Source organism: Grammomys surdaster, unplaced genomic scaffold, assembly GCF_004785775.1.
Source record: "Grammomys surdaster isolate TR1022 unplaced genomic scaffold, NIH_TR_1.0 206, whole genome shotgun sequence".
Lineage (NCBI taxonomy): Eukaryota > Metazoa > Chordata > Mammalia > Rodentia > Muridae > Grammomys > Grammomys surdaster.
In genome coordinates, this window is record NW_021604651.1 from 1,969,527 (window position 1) to 1,982,430 (window position 12,904).

At 39.4% G+C, this 12,904-nt stretch overlaps 1 protein-coding gene across 3 annotated transcripts in view; it reads left to right on the forward strand.

Annotated features, from left to right (window-relative positions):
• Nucleotides 1-12,904, forward strand: part of Gria4 (glutamate ionotropic receptor AMPA type subunit 4) — a 368,088-nt gene that overhangs the window by 136,847 nt on the left and 218,337 nt on the right. For all 3 annotated transcript variants that reach the window (XM_028771312.1, XM_028771311.1, XM_028771310.1), the window contains exon 4: nucleotides 895-1,134. In XM_028771312.1, coding sequence (XP_028627145.1) covers nucleotides 895-1,134 — 240 coding nt within the window. The remainder of the gene's footprint in view (nucleotides 1-894; nucleotides 1,135-12,904) is intronic.

Genomic DNA, 12,904 nt, shown 5'->3' on the forward strand with positions numbered 1-12,904 from the left:
ATGTCACCCACTGACTGTCATCCTGTGTCTTTTAAAGTGTAGACACAAAAATGTCACCTAAGTATGTTCTATAAATTAGCCATGCTGTAATAAGCAAAAACACACCTTTTAAAAAGAGTATAGAGTCTCTTACACTTGGTGGCAGGGCCTTCTTATCCTTGCAAGAACTGTGAAGGTGAAGAGGATGTCATTTTTTTTTCTCCAGGCAGGCCTTTTCAAGGGTTGGGACAATTGCTTTAGGGTTATAGTTACACTGTTACTCCCAGTTGACTCAGCTGTTTATATGCCCTAAAAATTGTCTTCCTCTGAAACCCAATTTCTATTTTGAAACATGATTCAAGCAGACTTCAAGGTTGTGAAGAAAGATGAAATTCCTATAGAGTAAAGTTGGAAATAAAAAGTTAGCAATTTGTTTATCAAATGTAGTCCAAAAATAGATAAGGCAAACAAATAGCACAGGAAGCAGGCAACAGTCTTGGATTCCTACTAAAAATGTCAAAGTATGTTTTTACTGTTTTCACGCAAGAAAAAATACAGAGAAAAATTTATATCTGTCATTCTTAAAAGCCTGTAGTACTGGATTTGAGATGTTTTATAGGGCTGCATATTACTATATTACTTACTTTAGTTTAGTCAATTTCCTCTTTAACTCAAATTGGCTTCTTAATGCAAGGCTTTAATTTAAGCCAGATTCACACAGACCTTGCTGTCAGAAGAAACTCAAGAACTCACAACTTACTGTCCAACAAATGCACACATTTCCGGTGTTCTTTACTATATATTACTAAAATTTGCTCATTTTCTTTTAACTTTCATAGACTGTAGACTTAAAGTGTGCAGTTTCAGAGTGTGATAAGAGTTGGTGATTGGCTTCTCTGTCTGTTTTTCCCACAGTCTGTTCCCAGTATTCTAGAGGAGTGTTTGCCATTTTTGGACTCTATGACAAGAGGTCAGTACATACCTTGACCTCGTTCTGCAGTGCTCTGCACATCTCTCTCATCACACCAAGCTTCCCCACTGAAGGGGAGAGCCAGTTCGTGCTTCAGCTAAGACCATCATTGAGAGGTGCACTCTTGAGCCTCCTGGATCACTATGAATGGAACTGTTTTGTCTTCCTGTATGATACAGACAGGGGTAAGTCTTAATGTTCTACATTAGGAGATCTCTAACCTTCAGTCTGCCAAGACTTTGTGTCATTTATGTGACTTAGCACAAATATTTTGATCCTTAATGCTGCTTAAACCAGAGTTTGGGCATATTATCAATGTTTTCATTTCAATTCTCAGAAGTAATTTCCAGTTTAAAATGCTTCTAGCCTGGGATGGTGACTTTCTCCTTTGACCCCAGAACTTTTAAGAGAAAGGTAGAGGCAGATGAATCTCCATGAGTTCCAGGCCACCCTCGTCTAAGCAACAAGTTCCAGGCTAGCTGGGTGAGTCCCAGCATCAAAGCAAAGCAACACAAAACAAAACAAGTAGCTTCTTATTTCTGAGCAAACTGGCTCTGCAAGCTTGTTAAAATTAGAGCACTGAGGAAAAACAAGCATGAGTCCTTTTTCTCTATCAGTGACAACTATCCCAGAACACTAGTTGATTTCTGGTCCATCACATATCAACTGAATGACTCTATCACTAATTCTCCAGCAGATGCCAGTGGGGTGTTGACTAGATCGATTATTTCCATATCTGTGTATCTAAAAGATGTTTAAGATCTCAAGATTGAAGGCTCAATAACTGTGAGATATCAGTCAGCCTCACAGGGCAGCCAAAGACTCTAAGTTATCTATCTGCTTTCAGCTTTGAATACATACGGATCATGCTGAACATTAGGGTTCTAATGACTACCTCACTCTGCTTGATTAATTAGCAAGATCAAATCATAAAATTCAAGATCTCTTTATGTCTTACATACTGTAACATTATTTAATTGTTCTGGGGAGAGATATGTTTGGCAAAGTATAAAAGAAAAATTTTTCATTTGACTTGCTTTGGAATGCCTTCATTGGTCTTTTACACTTCTGGTTAGTATATTTACAGAAAGATTTTCTGCTCACTGCTTAACATATTTTCAGAAATCTAACAAATGCTTGTGTATGGTATTGTATGTATGTGTACTGTCTCAAAACAAAGTCTGTGCAAGATGTGCTGATGGGATGGAGCATTTGCGTAGGTAATGATTGTATCTATGTCTATATATGGGATTTTCTGCAGATTTTTAAGTTTAAAACATGCATAAAAACCATTAGATACTAAATTAAAAATATTATAAAAGGATGGCATAGCAGTTAGCACTAAGGAAATCAACAAACTAGTGTCAGCACATATCAAAGTGAAAGTATAGATATCAGCTTCTTTGAAACTTCTTCCAGAAAGAGTTGGAAGGGTATAGGAAAAGTGCTCTGAAAGGTAGAACATTCAGAATGTACACTATGTATCATTGGTACCATCCTCTTCTTAATCTTCTCAACCTTTAGTTACTAATTGTTATCTTTACTAAAACTCTGATATCAGTTGATTCTTTACAACCTCATTTCAGATAGGACTAGAATAGCATTAGTCAAAGTTAGCCATTCACTGTAAAGCAACCCTGCTCCAATCCAAAGAGGAATTGTTAATGTCTGTAATACATAAATGTACCATTCTCTTCTTTGTCTTCTCTATATCTAGTTACTAATTACTACACTTACAAAAATTTTGATTTCTACCATGACTGTGCTTCTTGACTCCTCAACCCTCTTTTATAGATAAAATTAGGGCTGACAATAAAACTAAGATAATTGACAAGTGAAGGCAAATGTTAAGAGTCTTTTAGAGTCTATTCAAGTGTGATATAAGTAAGGATGGATAATGTATCTTAAGGCTTCATTGAAGGATGTCTAAACCAGGAGAAAAAAACTTTCCTCCAAACCCATAAACCAAACACAAAAGTTTCCTGGTATGACTTTCCTTTTGGTGAATCTCCCATGAAAATATTCAAGCAATTATCTGTATTAGAATGAACTTGTCTGGTTTTCAAATGTATTTTTTATAAGTAATCCAGACACATTTACTTATAAACATTAACTACATCTATGGCTAGACTAAATCATCAAATAGGAACCTTCCTCCAGTTACCAAGTCTGAGGATATTCCATTCCAATGGGAGGAAGGTAACCTTAAGTTTAACTTCACCTTCTATTTGAACAAGAACAGCAAGGCAGCCAAGGAAGATAGAAGTATGTAAACAGAGACAAAGAGTCTTATAACTGAGCTAGAAACAGCAAGCAGAAATGGGAAAGATGCCTTATTCTTTCCATAGCAGAATTTCTCCCTGCCCTTCTTAACTCACAGGTCCACATGCTGCTAATCATCTTGGATTAAGAAAAGGGAACAGTGGTTGAGAATAAATAGGATGAAGCCACATCAGGGAGCTTCCCTATTGTGGAGAAAAAGGGATCCATGCTTTCTTCTTACACTGTACTGTTTCAAATTAAGACTGAGGTATTGGATTAAGGAAGAGGGAAAGGAAGAATGTAAGAGCTAGTAGGACCATGACATGTCACCTTCTGGGCAAGATGTACTATTGCAATATTGAACTCATCTGATCTGTGAATGCCTGCTGCACTGTACCTGCCAAGAATGGATATATCAACAATCAGGCTAGAGGGTAGAGAGAGCTCTACTCCTGCTGATAAAGTGTTAACTACTGATGCATTCAGGGAGTGACTAAATTATTGCCTTGAGTTGTGTAGCTATTGATAACTCCACCAGGTTCTAATGGATACTTCCAAATAAATAATCACACAGACACACCTGCCTAAACCAAACAGGTCAGAAAGCAAGCTCAAAGTCATGAGCTTTGAAAAGATATAGGAGTGGGTAAGAAGGATTGACCAATATAAAAGGGCAATAAAGAAGAATTTGGGCAGAGAGTAATCAGAACACTTTGTATTCTTGTATTTAATTATCAAACAATAAAATTAATAAAATCATACAGCTTTTAAAATTGGGGTGATTTGACAGTTCTTCCTGAAAGTTTACTCGAATGAATGCCATAATCTAACAGGACTATCAAAGAAGGGTATTGAATGAGGAAGAATAAAAAATGGCAACATTTTTGATGGTCACAGAAAGAGGAAAGCAGAACAAATAGCAAAATAAGCTGTCAATGGACAGAAAGTCCTGGCGATGAATAGATGCCTTCAGTGAATTTTTGGTTCAGACAGCCTTCTAAACATTTGTTGGTTTAGGGTGGCCTAAATGGGGAAAGAAGGACAGTACATATCAATCCCTATGAATGGTTCTGCTGTCAGTGTAGTTGGAATGTTTCTTAGTTACTATCCCATCATTGTGAAGAGACATCATGACCAAGGCAACTCTCATAAAAGAGTGTATTTAACCAGAGGCTTGCTTACACTTTCTGTACCTTAGTCCATTACCATTCAGGGCTGGGAAGATGATGGTACATATGACACTGAAGAAGCAGCTGAAATTTACATAGAGATTCACAGGCAGGCAAAGGGAGAGAGAACGAGTGGCCTGCCATGTACTTCTGAAACATCAAAGTCCACCCCCAGGAGCACACTTCCTTCCACAAGATCACACCTACTTCATCAAGGCCACACCTATATGAGCCTATGGGAGGCATTCTTATTCAAACCACTACAGTGTCTTAAAAGGTGTTAGGTAAACATTATTTACTGGAAGCTCACCTGGGTGGCCATTCTTTGCCTGTTTCTTTTAGGCTGTCAGTATTCAGTCTCTTGGTAGGAAATAACAACAGACAGACCTGGCTAAGCTCTTTAAAGTTCTTCACTAGAGAGGTGAATGTTTCCACATCCCCTGGATATTCAAAATTACAACAAGCAAACACAAAGTGAGTGTACAGGAATCCAAAGCCAGAGTTTTACAATGCTAATTATTTTAGAGCTTGCTTTTTCCTTGAGGTATTATATTTGTGTGAAGACTTTTTCATTTGCTAAAATTCTGAACTTCAGAATTGAGTTATTTAAATAAGTCTGGGTTGGAAGATAGAACATGTTAGATTTAGACTGTGGATATAAAGGTTTAGCATATTTTTGTCTGAAAAGGGCAGACCACTTAGGCTTTCGTATCAATTCAATGTTATGAATGACCCATGATCTTCTAAAGCAATGAGTTTCCAAATATCTTGTGATTTTCCGAGAAATCTTTCAAAACAAAATATAACAAACAAACAAGCAAAAAGGTATTAAAGAAGATTCTAAATGAGGATTTGAAGAACTAGGGGAAAAGATTTTCCTTGTGGAGCTCTGGTTGTAAACATTGACTGAAGATCACTTAAAATATAGTGGCAAACCTATGTTAGAGGTAAAGTTTCAATTAGCAATGTGCCTTAGGCATTATTCACCATGATACAACAGAATTAAAGAAATCAAAATATTACTATGCATTAAAACTGAAAAATAGTTGCTAGATGAGAAATAAGAATTCTTTAGATAAAGCTTGCCAGTTTTTGTTTTTGTTTTGTTTTATTGCATACTCAAGTAAAAATATTTAAACCTGCAGGTAAGATATTGCCAGTAAAATATGATCTAAGACCACAATGTTAAGTACCTGATTTCACATTCAAGCTTTACAGGTTACTACAGTGGACCCTGAATAAGTGCTCAGATATCACTAGTTTTGAGTTAGCTTTCTGGACTGATGAAAACACAGAATAAAGAACTGTCGACAGGATCATTTACTTTGAATTATACTGAAAGTTTGTCATGGTGCAGCTTGTAACAGATCACAGCAGACTAGATGGTTCCACGAGAGGAGGTTTATTAAGAGAGTGGGAGAGTGGGAGAAGAGAGAGAAGAGTAGAGAAGTGGAGGCCAGCCATGACCACGTGGAGAGAGAGGGAAGGGAAGGGGGGAGGGGAGATGGGAACCTGCAGGTGCGGGGTCAATGGGCTAAGAGAGAGAGGAGGGGCCAAGCAGCCCCTTTTATAGAGGGCAGGCCTACCTGCCTGATACCAGGTAACTGCGGGGAGAAGCATACCTGGCTATTGCCAGGTGATTGTGGAGGTGGAGTTTAACAGATTACTAACATTCCCACGTTTTGGTTTAATTAAAAAGAAAAATTAGAAAGAGGTGATGGTGAAGCAGGAATAGGGTCGTCGTGAAAACTGGCTACTTTCTGCTGGCATTGGGGGTGACGTGTCTCTAGGGGGAACCTAGAAGAATGGGAGATGTGTGTCTGGTCTTAGGAGAACTGGCTGTTTTATGATGTCCAGCAGGTCCAGTAGATGCAGCTGTGTGTGACAGGAGATGGAGCATCTGAAGGTTGCTTCTCTGGAACTGTATTGGATGCACCTGGACTTGACAAGATGTAGGAAATAAGATTAAGAACACTTGGAGAAAGGATTTTTTCTAAGATGTACATTTGAAACCCAGAGGGATCCCACCCTTTGTTATAGGTAGTAAGTGGGAAGTTTAGGCAGATTTACTTATCTGGATGGCATCCATGAGAGGTAGATCTGAGTGGGTTTCCTGTAGCTTATAAGTTTTTAAAACAGATAACAGCATGAGTTAACATAAGCAGTCTTTCAACTGAGTTTAGGTAATGAGGTAACAGATAATATCTGTGAAAACTTAGCTGTCAATGTAGTCAGAAGTCTGATAAAGAGAAACAAAAATCTACCAGTTATACATTATTTTTAAAAACTGACAGAGTCCACTAGTCAACGGTTCCTGTGGTTTTCTTTTCTTTTTTTTTTTTTTACTTGCAAATATTTTTTAATATTATTATCAAGTTAAAAAAATGGCTGTTACATACCAGTGGGAATTGTTGAATTATATTTTGGAAGGGGACAACAGTAAGTCTTTTATATATATTCAAAATAGACACATGTCAAAGATGGTTATTTAAGGTATGATTAATTATTTTTTTTTCGAGTTTTACAACATTTTTATTTGGGAACCATAACTTTTTTTTTTTTATAATATATTTTTTTTATTTTCTTTTTTTTTTGAACATGAAATGCTTTTTTATAGCATGTTTTACAAGGGGAGGGGGTAAGAGGGTCCAGGTGGTGGAAAAGTACAAAATCTTCTTGGCCTGTGCCTTGAAACATGTCATGGTCTATATGGTACACTGCCTTGAATTATGATCTACCTGCAGTTCTTCAGAAGATATGGTACACTGCTTGAGTTATGGTCTCCCTGCTATTCTTAAGAAGACATGGTACTCTGCTTTGAGTCTATCTGCAGTTGCTAAGCAGGATCTTGCAGCTGCCAAGCTTCAGAGGACATTATGCAGGTGGGGAAAGGTAGGGGGTAAGGGTAAGGGCGAGGGTCCTGGCTTCTGGCATCTCCCCCTTCTCTGTTTAGTTAGAGAAGGCGTCTTATGTTCAATCCCAACTATGTGAGTTTTGAATTTGGATGTCTAATTATGGGGGGTCTTAGACAAGTTCACAACCCCAAAACACTGATGTGAGACAAGTCACATCGATGGTCGAAGGCTTTAGGCTGTCGATGATGGGCAACGTCAAGGGACTCTCATGTGGGTGAAAGGAGGGTGAGAGCCCTGTCTTAGGCCATGTAGGCTGCATCCACTCCCAGCACCACGCACTCCTTTTCGGCTGCATTGGGTGGGCCCCTGGGAAGTGGACCTACAATAATCCCGTCATTGGGCTAACTCACAGCCATCCTAGTCTCTTGTATATGTTCAAGTTACCAACCATTTGTCAGTTTGGGGTGTAATATTGTCATAAAGGAAGGCTCCCCAATGTTAGCGGCCATATCAAGGGTGGCCTTGGTTTAGGAAAAAGCCAATTTTTGTTGTGGTGATCAAGAGGCCAAGCTCTCTAGCGAGAGAAATGAGGGCAAAGCCAGGCATACCAGGTACCCTTCTGGAGGGCGTGGAAGTCTAGGGGTTGACCATAGGGGGAGGCAGGGGAGCTGACAGCTGTGTCAGTCTCCTGCGGAGTCACTTCTGGATCCTCTGCAATTTTCAGCTGATGGTAATGAACTTCAACTGCCTTCTTGATGGCAGCATCAACCTGGTTCCGTGGACGACAGGTCACAGGCGATGATCTCTGTCTTGCTCAATCTTGATGTCGTGCGCACATCCTCTCAATGAGGGTCCGTCCGGATGGGTCCTTGCCTCGAGCCCCACGTCTGGGTGCCACTTGACCCGACCGGCGGGTCCTGGTTATTCGTGGGGGCGAGGAGGACTGCAACCTGCTATTCTTCAGAAGATATGGTACACTGCTTGAGTTATGGTCTCCCTGCTATTCTTCAGATGATATGGTACACTGCTTTGAGTCTATCTGCAGTTGCCAAGCAGGATCTTGCAGTTGCCAAGCTTCAGGGGACCTTGTGCAGGTGGGAAAAGGTAGGGGGTGAGGGTAAGGGCGAGGCTCCTGGCTTCTGGTCCATCTGGGTTAGAACTTCTAATAGCAGGCATCACGGGTGATTCAATTTTACCTGGAAAGAAAAAAGAAGGGGATTCTCAGGGAGATTTCTCTTCCCTGGATGTAAATTGTTATTCATCGTATTTATGATTGGGCCTGGCTTTGTGAGGGTATCTATTTTTTTCATTAATATTTGTGGTAGCCTGTTAGCTGTGCCTTCTGTGGTATTGGGCAGGCATATCAGTCCTCGGCTCCATAAGGGAACTGGGACTGGGGCATTCCCTTTATGGGTATGAGGGTCCTTCCCCATATCTGTGGCAAAGTTTTGTTGGTCTTGGTGGTGCCCGAGGTCACCAACATGGTCAGCAAGAGATTTGCCATGAGCTTTCAGCTTTAGAGAGAGAAAAGTGAACAAGGCATGATGGAGAGTATTTCAGGGGGACTCCTTCTGAGGGGGTACCGTTCCCCCTCTTTTGTTTTTAAAGCCAATTTTTCAGAGTTCTTGTAAAATCAGGGCAGAAGCGCCAACAGTTGCTCCTTCCACACTCAGAGAGTCATGAAGGCCTTATTTAAGGATATATAAATCTATATTAATAATCTTTTGTCAAAGGACTTTAATAGCTCCACTGACAATTAATCAGACTATATGATATATCGATTAGAAATAGCTTTTTCTACTTTTTGTGAGATTACCTCTCTTTTGTCAATTAACTGTTGAGGAAGTTAGGGTTTACCTCTCTCTTGAGAATATTGAACAGAGATTTAAATTCTTTTGTGGAGAGCTTAAAATAGTATCTTAGCCAATTTGCATCTCCTAGAAACTTTTGAAATTAATTTAAAATGAATAGACTCCCTTTTTTTTAAATTCTTTATCTGTGTGGGGTTTTTCTTGGGTATTATACGTATTTACCTTTCAATGTTGTCTCCTTTCTCATTCTCCCCCCAAATCCCTTATCCCCTACCCCTTCCTCCTAATTTTTGTGATGGTGTGCTCCAAACATCCTCCCAGTCCCATCTCCCTGCTCTCGAATTCCAACACAGTAGGGGATCCAAACTTTTGGGGACCTTGGCCCTCCACTTTCACTGGAGTCTAACAAGGTCACCCTCAATTCCCTATACAGGTGCGTGAGTCCCTCCCTTTGTGCTCTCTGGTTGGTGGTTTAGACTTTGGGAGTTCTGGTTGAAACTTTTGATGCTCCTTCTAAAAAGGACCAACGCATTCATACTTTGGTCTTCCTTCTTCTACGTGAGTTTTATGTGGTCTATATGAAGATTCTTAGAAATTGTGAGCTTTTGGGCTAATATCCACTTATCAGTGAGTGCATACCATGTATGTTCCTTTGAGATTGGGTCATCTCACTCAAGATGATATTTTCCAGCTCCATCCATTTGCCTAGGAATTTTGTGAACTGATTGTTTTTAATAGCTGAGTAGTACTCCATTGTATAAATGTACCACATTTTCTGCATCCATTCTTCTGTTGAAGGGCATCTGGGTTCTTTCCAACTTCTGGCTATTATAAATAAGGCTGCTATGAACATGGTGGAGCATGTGTCCCTGTTGTATGTTGAAACTTCTTTTGGGTATATGCCCAGGAGTGGTATAGCTGGGTCCCTGGGTAACGCTATGTTCAATTTTCTGAGATACCGCCAGACTGCCTTCCATAGTGGTTGTACCAGTTTACAATCCCACCAACAGTGGAGGAGTGTTCCTCTTTGTCCACATCCTCGCCAACATGTACTGTCACCTGTGTTTTTGATCTTAGCCATTCTGACTGGTGTGAGGTGGAATCTCAGTGTTGTTTTCATTTGCATTTCCCTGATAACTAGGGATGCTGAACACTTCTTTAGGTGCTTCTCAACCATTCGAGCTTCCTCAGTTGAGAATTCTTTGTTCAGGTCTGTGCTCCATTTTTTAATAGGGTTCTTTGATTGTCTAGAGTCTAATTTCTTCAGTTCTTTGTATACCTTGGATATTAGCCCTTTATCAGATGTAGGGTTGGTGAATATCTTTTCCCAATCTGTTGGTTGCCGCTCTGTCCTATTGACTGTGTCCTTTGCTTTACAGAAGCTTTGCAGCTTTATGAGGTCCCATTTGTCAATTTTTGGTCTTAGAGCACAGGCCATTGGCGTTCTGTTCAGGAACTTTTTCCCTGTGCCTATGTATTCCAGGCTTTTTCCCAGTTTCTCTTCTATTAGTTTCAGTGTGGCTGGTTTTAGGTGGAGGTCCTTAATCCACTTGGAATTGAGCTTTGTACAAGGAGATAAGTATGGATCAATTTTCATTTTTCTACATGCTGACCACCAGTTGGACCAGCACCATTTGTTGAAAATGCTATCTTTTTTCCATTCGATGGTTTTAGCCCCTTTGTCAAAGATTAAGTTACCATAGGTATGGGGGTTCATTTCTGGGTCTTCTATTCTATTCCACTGATCCTCCTGCCTGTCTCTGTTCCAATACCATGCAGTTTTTATCACTATTGCTTTGTAGTACAGCTTGAAGTCGGGGATGGTGATTCCTCCAGAAGTTCTTTTATTGCTGAGAGTAGTTTTCGCAATCCTGGGTTTTTTGTTATTCCAAATAAATTTTAAGATTGCTCTTTCTATCTCTGAGAAGAATTGAGTGGGAATTTTGATGGGGATTGCATTAAATCTGTAGATGGCTTTTGGCAAAATAGCCATTTTTACTATATTAATCCTTCCAATCCATGAGCATGGGAGATCTTTCCATCTTCTGAGATCGGCTTCGATTTCTTTCTTCAGGGGAATGAAGTTCTTGTCATACAGGTCTTTTACTTGCTTGGTTAGGTTCACACCAAGGTATTTTATATTATCTGTGACTATTTTGAAGGGTGTCATTTCCATAATTTCTTTCTCAGCCAGTTTATCTTTTGAGTAGAGGAAGGCTACTGATTTGCTTGAGTTAATTTTATATCCAGCCACTTTGCTAAAGTTGTTTATCAGGTTTAGGAGTTCTCTGGTGGAAGTTTTGGGGTCACTTAAGTATACTATCATATCATCTGCAAATAGTGAGATTTTGACTTCTTCCTTTCCAATTTGTATCCCATTGACCTCCCTGTGTTGCCTAATTGCTCTGGCTAGGACTTCCAATACTATATTAAATAAGTAGGGGGAGAGTGGGCAGCCTTGCCTAGTCCCTGATTTTAGTGGGATTGCTTCAAGTTTCTCTCCATTTAGTTTAATGCTGGCTACTGGTTTGCTGTAAATTGCTTTTACTATGTTTAGGTATGGACCTTGAATTCCTGACCTTTCCAAGACTTTTATCATGAAGGGGTGTTGAATTTTGTCAAATGCTTTCTCAGCATCTAGTGAGATGATCATGTGGTTTTTTTCTTTGAGTTTGTTTATATAATGGATTACATTGATGGATTTCCGAATATTGAACCAACCCTGCATTCCTGGGATGAAGCCAACTTGATCGTGATGGATAATTGTTTTGATGTGTTCTTGAATTCGGTTCGCTAGAATTTTATTGAGTAATTTTGCATCAATGTTCATAAGGGAGATTGGCCTGAAGTTCTCTTTCTTTGTTGGGTCTTTGTGTGGCTTAGGTATGAGTCTAATTGTGGCTTCAAAGAATGAGTTGGGTAGTGTACCTTCTGTTTCTATTTTGTGGAATAGTTTGAAAAGAATTGGGATTAGGTCTTCCTTGAAGGTCTGATAGAATTCTGCACTAAAACCGACTGGTCCCGGGCTTTTCTTTGTAGGGAGACTTTTAATGACTGCTTCTATTTCTTTTGGGGTTATGGGACTGTTTAGATGGTTTATCTGGTCCTGATTTAACATTGGCAACTGGTATTTGTCTAGGAAATTGTCCATTTCATCCAAATTTTCCAATTTTGTTGAATATAGGCTTTTGTAGTAGGATCTGATGATTTTTTTAATTTCCTCAGTTTCTGTTGTTATGTCCCCCTTTCGAGTTCTGATTTTATTAATTTGGATACTGTCTCTCTGCCCTCTGATTAGTCTAGCTAAGGGTTTATCTATCTTGTTGATTTTCTCAAAGAACCAGCTCCTGGTTTTATTGATTCTTTGGATAGTTCTTTTTGTTTCAATTTGGTTGATTTCAGCCCTGAGTTTAATTATTTCCTGCCTTCTACTCCTCTTGGGTGTATTAGCTTCTTTTTGTTCTAGGTCTTTCAGGTGCTCTGTCAAGCTGTTAGTGTATGCTCCCTCCAGTTTCTTTTTGTAGGCACTTAGAGCTATGAATTTTCCTCTTAGCACTGCTTTCATTGTATCCCATAAATTTTGGTATGATGTGTCATCATTTTCATTAAATTCTAAAAAGTTTTTAATTTCTTTCTTTATTTCTTCCCTTACCTGATTATCAAGGAGTAGGGTGTTGTTCAGTTTCCATGTAAATGTGGGCTTTCCATTCTCTTTGTCATTTTTGAAGACCAGCCTTAGACCATGGTGATCTGATAGGATGCAGGGACTTATTTCAATTTTCTTATATCTGTTGAGGCCTGTCTTGTGCCCAATTATATGGTCTATTTTGGAGAAGGTACCATGAGGTGCTGAGAAAA